The sequence below is a fragment of the Narcine bancroftii genome, chromosome 11, assembly GCF_036971445.1.
Source record: "Narcine bancroftii isolate sNarBan1 chromosome 11, sNarBan1.hap1, whole genome shotgun sequence".
NCBI lineage: Eukaryota > Metazoa > Chordata > Chondrichthyes > Torpediniformes > Narcinidae > Narcine > Narcine bancroftii.
The window spans coordinates 19379829-19392258 of record NC_091479.1 but is presented as its reverse complement, the minus strand read 5'-3'; the positions used below and the strand labels follow the sequence as shown (position 1 = coordinate 19392258).

At 39.9% G+C, this 12430-nt stretch overlaps 1 protein-coding gene across 2 annotated transcripts; it reads left to right on the top strand.

Moving 5' to 3' along the window:
- Positions 1-498: 498 nt before the first annotated feature.
- On the top strand, positions 499-12183 carry pclaf (PCNA clamp associated factor). Of its 2 annotated transcripts, none has more exons than XM_069902812.1 (4): positions 499-658; positions 5156-5233; positions 5771-5942; positions 8841-12183. In XM_069902812.1, exons 1-4 carry the CDS (start codon positions 604-606, stop codon positions 8896-8898), a joined length of 363 nt encoding a protein of 120 aa, XP_069758913.1. In that variant the 5' UTR covers positions 499-603; the 3' UTR covers positions 8899-12183. The 2 variants fall into 2 exon arrangements, with proteins under 2 accessions (XP_069758913.1, XP_069758914.1); XM_069902813.1 differs by lacking the exon at positions 499-658 and adding an exon at positions 1914-2307.
- Positions 12184-12430: the final 247 nt, after the last annotated feature.

Below are 12430 nucleotides of genomic sequence, written 5' to 3'. Positions count from 1 at the left end.
GTCTCCATTGTGGGGTCTCTACAGTTTAAAGGCTTCAGTAACATTTCTCAGCCAAAAAAAAGCAAATGTCAAGAGGTCACTGCATTTTGCACTTGACTGAAAGTGAAACCTTTAATTATACAGAATGGAACAAATACTGAAGAACGATGACAAGAGCCCGCCAACCACGCTGCAATTCAATTGGTCCAAAGCGCTGTCAATCACATGAGGACGCGAGCTCATTGGAGGTGGGCAAATTCCTTTTCTTCGCAAATGTCACCCACGCACTGTCACATCGCCGCATCATTCCGTGGCTTTTAATTTTATTTTACCTCTCCCGCCCTGTAATAAGTGTTTTTTTTACGTGTGTCATCCGCGGCAAATCGAGTTTCCCGCCATCCCGTTTCGAGCGCACGCCTGTCCCCGATTGGAAGAGCGACGGCGGGTGGCGGTTGAGACCGCCGCCGCCATTGGCTCGATGCTGAAGGTCAAATCAGCGAAGCAGCGGGATAGGACGGGGCGCCCGGGGAGCCGACCAATAGCGGGCCGGCGAGGTTGGCGGCGGTTTTAAAAAGGAGCGCGAGCGGGCGCCAGGCGGCCGACTCGTCCCGCTCGGCAGCGACGATGGTGCGCACCAAGGCTGATGGGCCGTCCGTCTCCACCGGCTCCTTTCGAAAGGGTAAAAATTCCAGAGCGGGGAGCGAGTGACCGGCGGGGGTCGGGTGGGGCAGGGGCTGCTGTGCCCTCATTCCGTCGGGTCGATTCCCTCCGCTCGTCCCTGGGCGGCGGGTGCCCTCCCCTTTAATTAAAGGGCACGTTCCCGACCGGCTTTGTTTTGGCGGGAGGTTTCCGGCCGGCGCAAAGCCCGCCATCTCCGCCTGGGGGCTGGGCTTTCCCTCCCCCCCGCCTCCCCTCCCCCCCCCGCCTCTGGGCGTAGTCGACCCTCCAAGATCGTGACTCCTGAATAACCAACAGCGCTGTGAGCTCCCCCCCCCCCATAGAAGGAGGAGGCCATTCGGCCCGTCTAGATGATCCCCGCCTGCCTATATCCCTTAATTTCCCACCCCCCCATTTAAAAAAAAAAATCTCTCCAACCTTTAAACACGAGGAGCTGCAGGCATGAAGTTAAAAACACAAAGCTGGAGGATCTCAGCAGGTGTCCTCTCGCCATAGCTGGAGCCCTTCAAAATGTCGGCAGGTGTCTGAACAAAAGAGTCCAGGGCTGGGAGGGTCTGCTCCCTCTGGCCTCCACACCAGTTGCCCCCACCCCGGCACCTTCCCCCGTGCCTTCAGGAGGTGACATGCATTTCTCTCCCCCCCCCCCCCCAACGGTTCTTTCAAATGAAACAACACTTGTGTGTCCACAGGACTGATTTACTGCATTTGGCCTTCTCTACGGCGGAGAGACTTGGCGCAGATCGCTCGCTGAGCGTCTTAGTTCCGTCTGCACCGGGGACGGATGTCCCCCTAGCCAGCCACTTCAATTCTGTGTCACACTCGCATGTCTGTCCGTGGCCTTGTGTACTATCCCATCAAGATTGCGAACTGGAGGAACCACACCTGATTTTTCTCTATGTATGGTCTCCAGCCAGATGGCATTAACATAAGACTTTTCTGGTTTCTACTAACCTTTCTCCTCTTTCCCCTTTCCAGTTCTCCCTCCCTTCACTTAGTCATCCCTCTTCCCCTTGATTGCTGCTGTCCTCTCCTTCCCTTCTCCACCTATTACCTCACTACTTCCTTCTCCCCCCCTAACCATTCTTTTGTTTGGATGCCTGCTGACATTTTTCCGTACCTTGATGAAGGGCTCAAACCTGAAACGTTGGGTATGTACTTTTACTTTTGCTATATAAAGGACACTGCTTGATCTGGTGGACTTCTTTCTCCAGGTTTGTGTTTTTACTTATCTAATATATATTTGCTGCTTGAATGGCACCAAAATCCATAGATTAACCACTCTCTGTGAAAAGCAGTTCCTCCTCACCTCTGTCCTTAATCAACTACCCTGAATCTTGAGACTATGTCCTCTCATTCTGGTTTTCTTCTAACAATAATTTTGTATTCTTCTCTAATATCCCTTCTCATTCTTTTAAATTCCTGCAAGTACAGTCCCAGAGGACTCCATATCTCATAGTCCAATCTTATCTCTGGAATCAACTGGTGAACCTCCTGCACTGCCTCCAAAGCCATTGCATCCTTCCTCAAGAAAGGAGACCAGAATTCCAGATGGTCCAGAACCTTGTCAACCATTCAAAAAAAAAATAGTTTTCCCCATTTTATGAATGCAATGCAATCAGGGCACGACTTTCTACGTTCAAATGAGGCAAGGTTAGCAGCGCTAGAGCTTTTCTCATGAAGTGAAGAAGGATGAGAGGTGACTTAGGTTTATAAGTATAGATAAGGTGGCAGCCAGTATTTTTCCCACGGCAGGTGTAGCAAACACCAGAGGACATCTGTAAAAAGGGAGGAAAGTCAAGGGTGAGTTGTGGCTGACTGGAATGCATTGTCAGAAGTAGTGGTGGAGGCTGAAACATGACCTTTAAGGTGGGACATAGATGAAAGAAAAAGAGGGCTTCTGAGTTCAGGGTTTAGTAGTTTTTGGGAAGAATATCTAGATCAGCACAAGGGCTGAAGGGCTTGCTCTGTAAATCAAAAGGCTCAGTCTGCTATTCTATTTACAATGCATCAATGTCATTCAAATTAAATTTCTTGTGTATACAAGATGCATTATAAATATTATTTCTTTGCCCTCCAAAGGCAAAGACTTGTCAAATAATAGGGTGTCATTACTAAAACCAGGAAGAGAAGCAAAAGATGGTCCTTTTGGTGACTGAGTTGCCATGGATTGCGTTACCTCCTCTGAAATGGCAATTTTTGGCTTTGGTAGCTACCTGGTCTGTTGCTCAATATGAATCCAGATTGCAGCTCCCTAACCCCTAGTTCTAAAGTGCTCTGAGGCTGATGGTGCCCATGACCTGGTCACTGTTGTGTCTTTTAGAATCTGAAACCAGAGTGACCTGATGCCTGGCATGGATCCTTGGATGCTGAGCTGGACTGCAACATGAAGCACCTCCCAGTGGCCAACCACTCCAATTCCACACCCTGTTGTCACACAGACCTGTCCCTCCATGGCCTTTTGTACTATCAGATGGAGGCTGCTCATAAATTGGAATAATGTCTTGTATTCTCGCTTAGCAATCTCCAACCAGATAGCCAAAATACTTCTAATGTTGGTTTTGACCTAACTGAAAATTATATGCAGTCAATCTGTTGACATTAATTAAGGTATTAATATTTCAGGAATGTAAATTTAGGTTCTACATGGAACACTGTTGTTGATTTAGAAACAGGTTGAATGTGGTGCACTTTGAACAGAAAGTATTGGTCGGTCGTCAGCTTATTTTCCTACAGGCATTGTCCCTTTAAAGTTGGTGGATATTTTGTTCAAAAATACAACTTGAAACATGTCTGGAGAAGTTGATTAACATTTACCTGGTTAATCAAAATTTGACATCAGTGATCATTTGTGTTGCAAGAAGTTTATTGTTATAGCTGTATTTGAATGGTAGTTTGATTTCAACATTTGGTCGAAGGAATGTGCAAGTAGTGGGCATGTAATGTCCCCTGGAGTGGAATGTTGTGCTCAGTGAAATTTTGAAAAGCAAAAATGCACAACCGGTTCGGTAGAATCTGTAGACCAATAAATAAATAAATGAGCAGATTTTCAGATCAAATGCTGTTAAACAGAAACACTAAATGGATGAAGTAACCTGCATATTTTCCAGTTACGGAAAATTTTCAGTCAGCAGTTAAAATTTAAATCTGACATAAATTGTTTGGGTGTGGCAACGCACATAGTTGTAATGGCGAAATGCACCTGTCAGCAGCGCAGCTGCGGCAAAGATGCTGTCGTAGGTCCTTCTGGTCCAGACCAGAAAAGCGCGGGCGCGAGTCAGCATGATACAAGCTCCAGAACACGAGGGGCAGGTCAGACACAGCCTTAAAGGCTGCAGTACGGAATTTTAAGTAAAGGAGTCGTGTTGCTCGGGCTCTCAGCCTGTTGTCTCAGTCTTTTCACTGCACTTGCGCACATTGCTACAATTGTGTGATGTGGCAAGGACAAAATCAAAAATGATAACCAAAATATGCATTTAGACGATGAACAAAGTTGATCTTCGGCAAATGAAGAGACTCAAAGGGTTTTCAGAAGACAAAAGCCTGTCAGCTCTGGGTCCTCAGAATGTTCAAGAGTATGTGATCAAAAACAAAATTCACAAGACTGCATCTCATTATAAATTAGCCCACTGGTGTAATTGGATTAATCTTTTTCAAACTTGTGGTGCTACCAAAGACATTAAACATGTTTATTTAACCCAGTTGTCAAAAAAAACCTTGGCTATTGTAACTTGCACTAACAGTTGATTTGATCTTCAGTCGATTTCATGGTTTTTGTCATAAGAACTGCATTCCTTCAGAAATGTTTTGAGAAATACTGATTTAAAGAGACAATAGCAGGTTGCCACAGTTTTTACATTCTGGTTAGTAGTTTTGTTTTTATGTCAGTCTAAACAGTTTATATTAAAAAAAAAGTTTCATATCATCGATATGTTTTGTTTGTATTTGCAAATGTCTTCACACAATTTAATAAAACTAGACATATGAGCCAGGATTTCTCGCTTCATCAAGGGATTACAATTAGGCTCTTAAAATGTTACTATGGTTTTTATAGCCTTCATCATATTTGGTGTTCATCATTAATACTCTACTATTCTGCTATTTCTGTCTTGTAAATGTTGAATGATTGTAGGCCACAAAACTAGCATTGGATTAATGTAGCAGACTATTGCACATCTCACTGTTTAAACTATTTGAATATAAATCTATACAAGGTGAATGGAGTTTTCTTGGAATTGCAGTCTGTATTGTAGTTGAACTGTAGGTTGACCTGACCTCAATTTCTTAACTAGTTTCTTAACTATATTTACATTTTCAAAGATTAGTTCAAAGTTCAGATTTATTGTCAGAGTGCATTCCTGACATCATCGACAACACAGATTCTTTCTTTCCCCCCCCCAACAGGAAAGGCAGAATGTTTGATTGAGCATAGTCTTTTTAAATAATCTAACTATGCTTTTGGTCCATCTAGCATGAAATCCTTGCAATTTTTATTTCTTAGCTGTTGCTGCCAGAGCACCAAGGAAGGCACTTGGATGTACCAGTACTGCAAACATCTCTCCAACATCTGGGAAAAAGGGTATGTGGTAACAGTCCCAAGAATTTGTATAAATGATCAAGAAAAGCTGGTCATCAAAAATGTTTTAGTGCAGTAAGAGATTATTTGGGTTTCATGAACATGTAGGCTATATTAAGGATTTTAAAATTGTAATTAATTTGTCTGTCGTTGAAATTAATTATGACAACTGTTTCCAGCAAATATTTGGTATTTTAAAATGTGTAATGTTCACTGATCCAATTAATGACTCCTCAATTGGAATTTTGAAGGCGTCTATATAATGTGTATTTTCATCATTTGTTTCTGTTGAGCAAAACAGCTGTTGGATTAATCATTAAACTGATGTTTTATCAGAACCCTCCAAAAGGAAGAAATAAGATTTGGGTACTGAATTGTATAGTCTTGTACAGGATGAAATGTTGATAGATTAATGACATTCATTTTATCGAGCCAGTATTAGGGTAACTTTTTTTGCACTAGTATGAATGTGGTTTGGACTCTTTCCAAAATTGCTGACAACGTTGTTGTGTTTTACTGAGTTTTGCATATTTTGAACAGAAAATAAATATGCTGGTGGGAATCCAGTGTGTCCAAGACCTACTCCAAAGTGGCAGAAGGGGATTGGAGAATTCTTTGGAGGTCCTTCCAAACAGCCTGAGAAAGAAAATGCAGTTCCCTCAGATGATGAACCCACTAGCAGCAAGTCTGAAATAAACAAAATTCCAAAGAGGTAAATTTAACGTTGTTACTTTAAGCACATTGAATTGTTATCACATGTGCAAAGATGGTCAGAAGCTCAGTTTTGTACCCATTCAGGCAACTTGCAAAAAGTTTTGGTTCACCGTTAAATATTCACAGAAAAAGGTAACAAAATTAATCATGACTGGAGTAGTGTTTGACTTTAATTTTGCTGTTAGCTTGGCAGACAGATCAAATTTAACTGTTTTCATTTCATAAATGTTGACTGAGCTACTTGAGTTCTAGCATTTATGTTGATGAAAGGCTGACTTTTTAATAAAAACAAGAACTGGAATTTGGAGCAAAACTTATTTCAGCTGCTCCGAGAGCATCGATGTTTGGGGGGGGGGCATGGTGGTTGTACAATTCCGGTCAGCCCTATTTCAGGACTGAAAGATGAAAGACCGGCAGTATTGAACGCAGAGGGATGTGTGTGATATGTGGGCAAGGGGGCGGGGCGGAATGAAGGATAGATGGAATCAAGTAAAATGAGAGTTGGGACAAAGAGGATGGAATCAATTAGAGGGGCACAGATGATAAGGAAGGTGAAGGTGTAAACTGGAGCTCAGGTGCTAGTGCTGTTGCGCTGTTTAGTTTATATTTATATAACACATTTAAAACAATTCAAGTTGACCAAAGTGCTGTACGGATCAAAAATACATCACAACTAGGCAACTATTTAAAGTACAAAATAAAACTAATTTGAGAAATTAGAACACAAGGTAACAATCAGGAGTAAGAGGAGGATTCAAAACACTATCTTCAATATGGATATAAAAGATCTTGTGAACGGGAGCGATTTGATAGGAATGTTGTTTTTCAGTTTGGGGACTAAAATAGCAAGGTGTGATCTCTGAGTTGGGAGATTTGTGATAGAGAGGGCTAGCCCATTAAGGGCTTTGTATACAAACAGGAGAACTTTAAGTCAATTCTGAGCTGTACTGGCAGCCAATGGAGGCAGGCCAGAATAAGAGAGATATGGGTTCCTTTTCTGTCAGGAGCCTGGCTGGAGCATTCTGCACCAGTTGCGGACAGGATAATGAAGAATGACTAATCCCAGAATGGAGAGAGTTGGAATAGTCTAAATGAGATAAAATAAGGGTATGGATAACTTTCAAGATATTTAAATGAAAGGAATAATTTGATTTTTGGTAATAGTGTGAAGCTGGAAAAAGCTAGCATTAGACCTTGAAGGTGGAATCAAATGTCACACCAAGGAATTTGAGGTGAGGTTTAATGAGGGTGGTTAAGTTACCAACACTATTGGAGATAATTTTGGTAGAATTAGGGGAACCAATTAGGATAACCTCAAATTTGCCCTCATTTAGCTGTTAGAACTTTTAAGTCATCCAACACTGTCCTCTGGACAATTAGTAAGACTGGCAGTGGAAAAAGATGGAGTGTTTTTGAATGATATGACCAAGGGAAAGCATATATATATATATAAAAGACAATGGGGCATAGAATAGACCCTTGTGGAACCCTTCAGGAAAGGGTAGCTGAAGAAAAAGAAAATTTGCCCATATTAAGATGTGATTTTTACCCAGTTCAAGGCCATGCCATTGACGCAGACCCCATACTGGAGAGACGCTATTAAAATAGCGTGATCCACAGTGTCGAATGCTGCGCTGAGGTCCAGGAGAATTAGAATGGTGGAGCCACCTGAGCCAGTAGAAAGGAGCAGGTCATTGTACTTTTAATAAGGCTGACTCTGTGCTATTGTGGGCCTTGTACCCTGACTGAAATCTTTCCAATATTTTTTGATGTTACTTGGGCAACAATTGGCTCAGAACAATATTTTCAAGGACATTTGACGAGATTGGAAGTTTAGAAACGGGTCTGTAATTTTTGGGTGTGGTGGGGTCTAAATTGGGTTTTTTCAGGAGGGGCTGGACCACAGTTGTGGGCTACCAAGTTGGAATAAGAGGTCTGTTGATGTTTCTCCTCGCTCTCAGACAGTGGGGTTGTGCTTGCTACCTAATCAGCAGAATTGTAAAGATTGTATCCAGTGTTTTTGGAGATTCCAAAGCTGCCATCTTCAAAACCCACTGATAGTTCAATTTCTGAGACTTGCCAAATTTGTCTTATTAATTTTCTTGACTTAAAAAAACACTATTTGAGCTGTTCAATTAGTGTTATTTATGTGACATTCTATTGTAGCGTCATCAAAGATATCACCAACACATTTTTCTCTATTGATATGCTTGGTAATGCACGTTTCCTTTCTTTAAATGAGCAGTTTACAATTTTTAGAAAATCTGTTTGAGGATGTCCTTAAGAAGCATAACTGAGTGAGATATAGCAGCATTGACTGAGCTAAGATGTGCATCAAACTGTTTACTTCATTTTTTCTTCATATTTCATAGTTTGGGGAGTAAAATATTTGGCATTTATCTTGGATGGCTACAATCAAACTAGCATTCTAACCTTGATGTTCTGGACACAGATGGATCTTTGCTTTTACCAAAAGAAAGGGGTGCAATGGCCTTGGTCTGCCACGTCAAGATACCCTTCATATATATTGTACTTGTGAAAATGGTATTCCCAACAGCTACCATTTGCTAAAAGGATTAATGATTTTATAATTAATGAGCAGTACAGTTAGTGCAGCACTGTCTGTAAAGTATTTCCACTGGGTGCTCTGGTTTACTTCCACTGTTCAAGAAGTACCAGGGATGCAAGTCAATTGGGTGCAACTGAGTTCGTGGGCTGAAAGGGCCTGTTACTGTGCTGTGTATTTAAAATTAAGGATTGTCAATAAACAGCATACTAATATCACTTGTCTCCCATAATGAATTGAATAACTTTAGCTATTGGGTATTTTAATATTTTAAAAACACTTGAGAACAGATTTTAAAATGCTTTGACGACTTTGTTTTATTTCAACCAGGGCACGTCCTCTGTCTGCAGAGTCTTCAGATGAAGCCGAGTCAGGTGATGAAGACTGAGCTCCATTTACCTTTGACCACGTCTGATACTTGAAAAGATCTTTCTTGACGTGTATATGTGTATATATGTCAATTACTTCGTAGTATGAACTTGTTGTACATAAATTCAATTAAAAAAAAACAGTTACTTACACAAGTGAAACTAACTCATTCTTTTGGTCCAGAGTCAATAGCACCATTGGCTTAATGCAGTTTTTGGATTTTGGTTAGAAGCCATCATCTACATATAAGGAAAAAGGATGGTGGTTGGGAAGGAAAGTTCTGAGTGAAAGCCCTTGTTGACTCTAACCAGAAGTTATTTGTGTTTATTAATCTAAATGATATTTGTTTGTTTCCAAGTGTACCAGATTCTGTTCAACCAAAAATATTGATATTGAACAGCTATAATAATAAATTAAGTAACATTTTTCCCTGTTGGAACAATTGCTCATTGTTGCATTGCATCAAAGCAAAAATGTAAATTGATGTGCCTCTAAACTGAGTAAATTTCGATTTCTGAGCCCACACCAGTGGAGAAAATTATGCAGAAATGTGCTCAGTTTAATTTACAATTGATGTTTAAAATGTGACATATTATTTCCCATGCTTTGGGGCTGTGGTTCTCAACCTTTTTCTTTCCACTCACATCCCACTAAGTTATCCCCATGCCATGTGATTAGTAAGGTGGGATGTGGGTGGGTGGGAAGGGAAGGTTGAGAATCACTGCTCCAGCCCCAAATGTTACTGAAATATTTTGTTTAAGAAAAATTGTCATTTCTTTTGGAGTTGTGAGCCACATGAGTTAATGAGGTACAATTAAAACAGTGGTTTTCAAACTTTTTCTTTCCAGCCACATACCATCTTAATCAATCTTTTACTAATCACAGAGCACTGATGGCATAGGGATTACTTAAATTGGGATTTGAGTGAATTGAAAAATGTTGAGGAACCACTTTTGTTTGCTTTCGGTTTCCAGCTTCTGTTCTCTACAAAATGGTGTCCAAGAAGAAGAAGAATACACAACTGAAAATATACTTAGTACCTTTTCAGTTGTTTTTCTTCCTTAGAAGTCTAACATAACTGGAATACCCAATCCAAAGAAATGAAGATACTGCAGTTCCCTATAATCTGAACCCCAAATCTTTGGGTTTCTTGATGGGCTCTAAAGCTGTGCCCCATTATACTTTCAATTTAGTGCATGAAGTGTTTGAATTTCCACTAATCTGGCATTTGTTAATTTATGATGGAACAGTCTTCCATTCTGCTTTCCCTTACTTCAGTGTGTCCTTCAGCTGTTCACATTCTCAACTTGAGTATTTTTCCTTGGTTTGTTTTCTATGTTTCATCCTCTGCAATTTCTTCCACTGGGTGAATCAATTGTACAGGCAAACCCCGCCTGTTAAACGCTACTTCAATCAACGCTAAATTCAGTTACCGCGATTTAGAAAACTGGCCATTTCCTGTTTTACATATGTAATTATTCAGTTACCATGATAACTTTCTGGAAAACTTCAGTTACAAGTAGATTGTGTGAATGGCCCTAAATAAAATGGGTGCAAATGGCAGTAGGACTTGGTTTGTGTCCCCTATTAAATATGGATAAAAGAAAATGTGGGAAAGAATCTGACAGTAGTATCAGTGATATTAAAAGGAAAAGCAAAGCAATTACTTCATAAGACGAAGTTATTAAATGACATGATGGAGCCAGCAATATGAAAATTCGACATGATCGGAGCTAGAATGAGCTTTAACAGTACATGCAATTTTAAGAAGCTTGAATATAAAGAAGGTAAAGTTGCATCAGTTTCTCTAAGCATGCAAATTACTCAAAAGTTAATTAATGATTGAAGTGGAACAGCAACTTCATCTTTGAAGACTGAAACAAAAGCATTCAAACCAAATCTTTTTGATGCTTATAGATAAATTTCAAGGAGATACAGAAACTTGCTACAAATTTAGGTTGGTTTGACCACTTTAAACATTGAAGAGGATTTTAAAAAAAAAAGCAAAATTAGCAGAAATTTTTCAAAAAGGATTTAAACTTTAAGCTGTCAAGGATTTTTATCTAAATGTTGATCCAAACATGGAAGTCTGCAGCAATTTAGAAAAAGTAATTGCTAGCTATTGGAAATTGTATAATGAGGGGGAAAAAAATCAATTTGCAGTCAACTATTCAGGTCAGCTGATTGACAGCTGGCCAAGTGAAGTCAGCCCTTAGCTGGTCTTCCTGCAGGTAGAGAGATCGTCCCCTGCAGTAGGCTGGTGGTTGTATCACCACACTGCCTCACCATGAACAAAGTGACTGAACCTTCCTGACTAACTTCCCAAGTGGGATCTTGTCAAAGGCCTCTAGATAACATCCAGACTTTTCTTCAATTTTCATGGTAACCTTGGACACATTTTTTTCTCGAAATAGTTTATATTTTTCATTTATTTCACAATTAGATCATAACTAATTTATTAACCTTAACAGTTTGGCATATGCAGCCAAAAGTTGTTTTTAAAACATTTTTAAAAGTTGGTGAACAATCTGAAAAGATGGGGATTCATTGTACTTACTCCCATTGATTCCAATAATTGCTTATTGTGAATTGGTCTTCCACAAGTAAAAATTGGGACGAATTAATCGTGTCAAGCAGGGTTTGCCTATAATTGTTTTTGGTAACCAATTGTTAATTCAAATCTTGGTCTAAAAGTGATGCATATTTGTAGCAGCTAGTCTTTCCTATCTTTCTCTCATTTTAATCTATCCAGTCCTTTATTGCTTCCATGTTGGATATTTGTCCTCAATAAAATACTTGTTTCATACCTGTTTGGACTCCTTGATGCAAGACGGTCAATTTTTAAATTTTTTATTTTTCAAACTGAACCATACTGACCAAAATACAAACATTTCACTCTTGAATATACACAGTCATTTTCTCCCCTTTTCCACCCTCCCTCCTTCACCCCCCCCACTCAACGTTCAACATATATGATACATTAAACTCATTAAACAATGTCATCACACAATGAAAAGAAATTTGTGTCTTCTACTTTTACATACTGGATCAGTTCATTTCGTCGTCTTCTGTCATTTTAGGTGGTAGAGGTCTGCATAGGCCCTCTCTGTTGTGTTCTATGTACGGTTCCCAAATTTGTTCGAATACCGTGATGTTATTTCTTAAATTGTTATTTTTTTCCAATGGAATACATTTATTCATTTCTATGTACCATTGCTGTATTCTCAGGCTATCGTCTAATTTCCAGGTTGACGTAATACATTTTTTTGCTACAGTAATAAATCTTTTTTGTGCTCCATCTAAATCGAGTCCAAGTTCTTTACTTATATTACTTAGAAGAAAGATCTCTGGATTTTTTAGTATGTTGCTTTTTGTGATTTTTTTTTTTTTAATACCTGGTTTAGATCTTCCCAAAACTTTTCCACTTTCTCACATGCCCAAATTGCATGTACTGTTGTTCCCATTTCCTTCTTACAGCAAAAACATCTATCTGATAATGTTGGGTCCCATTTATTTAACTTTTGGGGCATGGTGTGTAACCAATTATAGCC

Excerpts from the sequence above, each read along its gene's own strand:
- pclaf (XM_069902812.1), top strand. The coding sequence starts at position 604 with ATGGTGCGCACCAAGGCTGATGGGCCGTCCGTCTCCACCGGCTCCTTT. Across the intron at positions 659-5,155 it reads CACCGGCTCCTTTCGAAAGG|CTGTTGCTGCCAGAGCACCA; the intron begins GTAAAAATTCCA and ends TTTATTTCTTAG. Across the intron at positions 5,943-8,840 it reads ATAAACAAAATTCCAAAGAG|GGCACGTCCTCTGTCTGCAG; the intron begins GTAAATTTAACG and ends TATTTCAACCAG.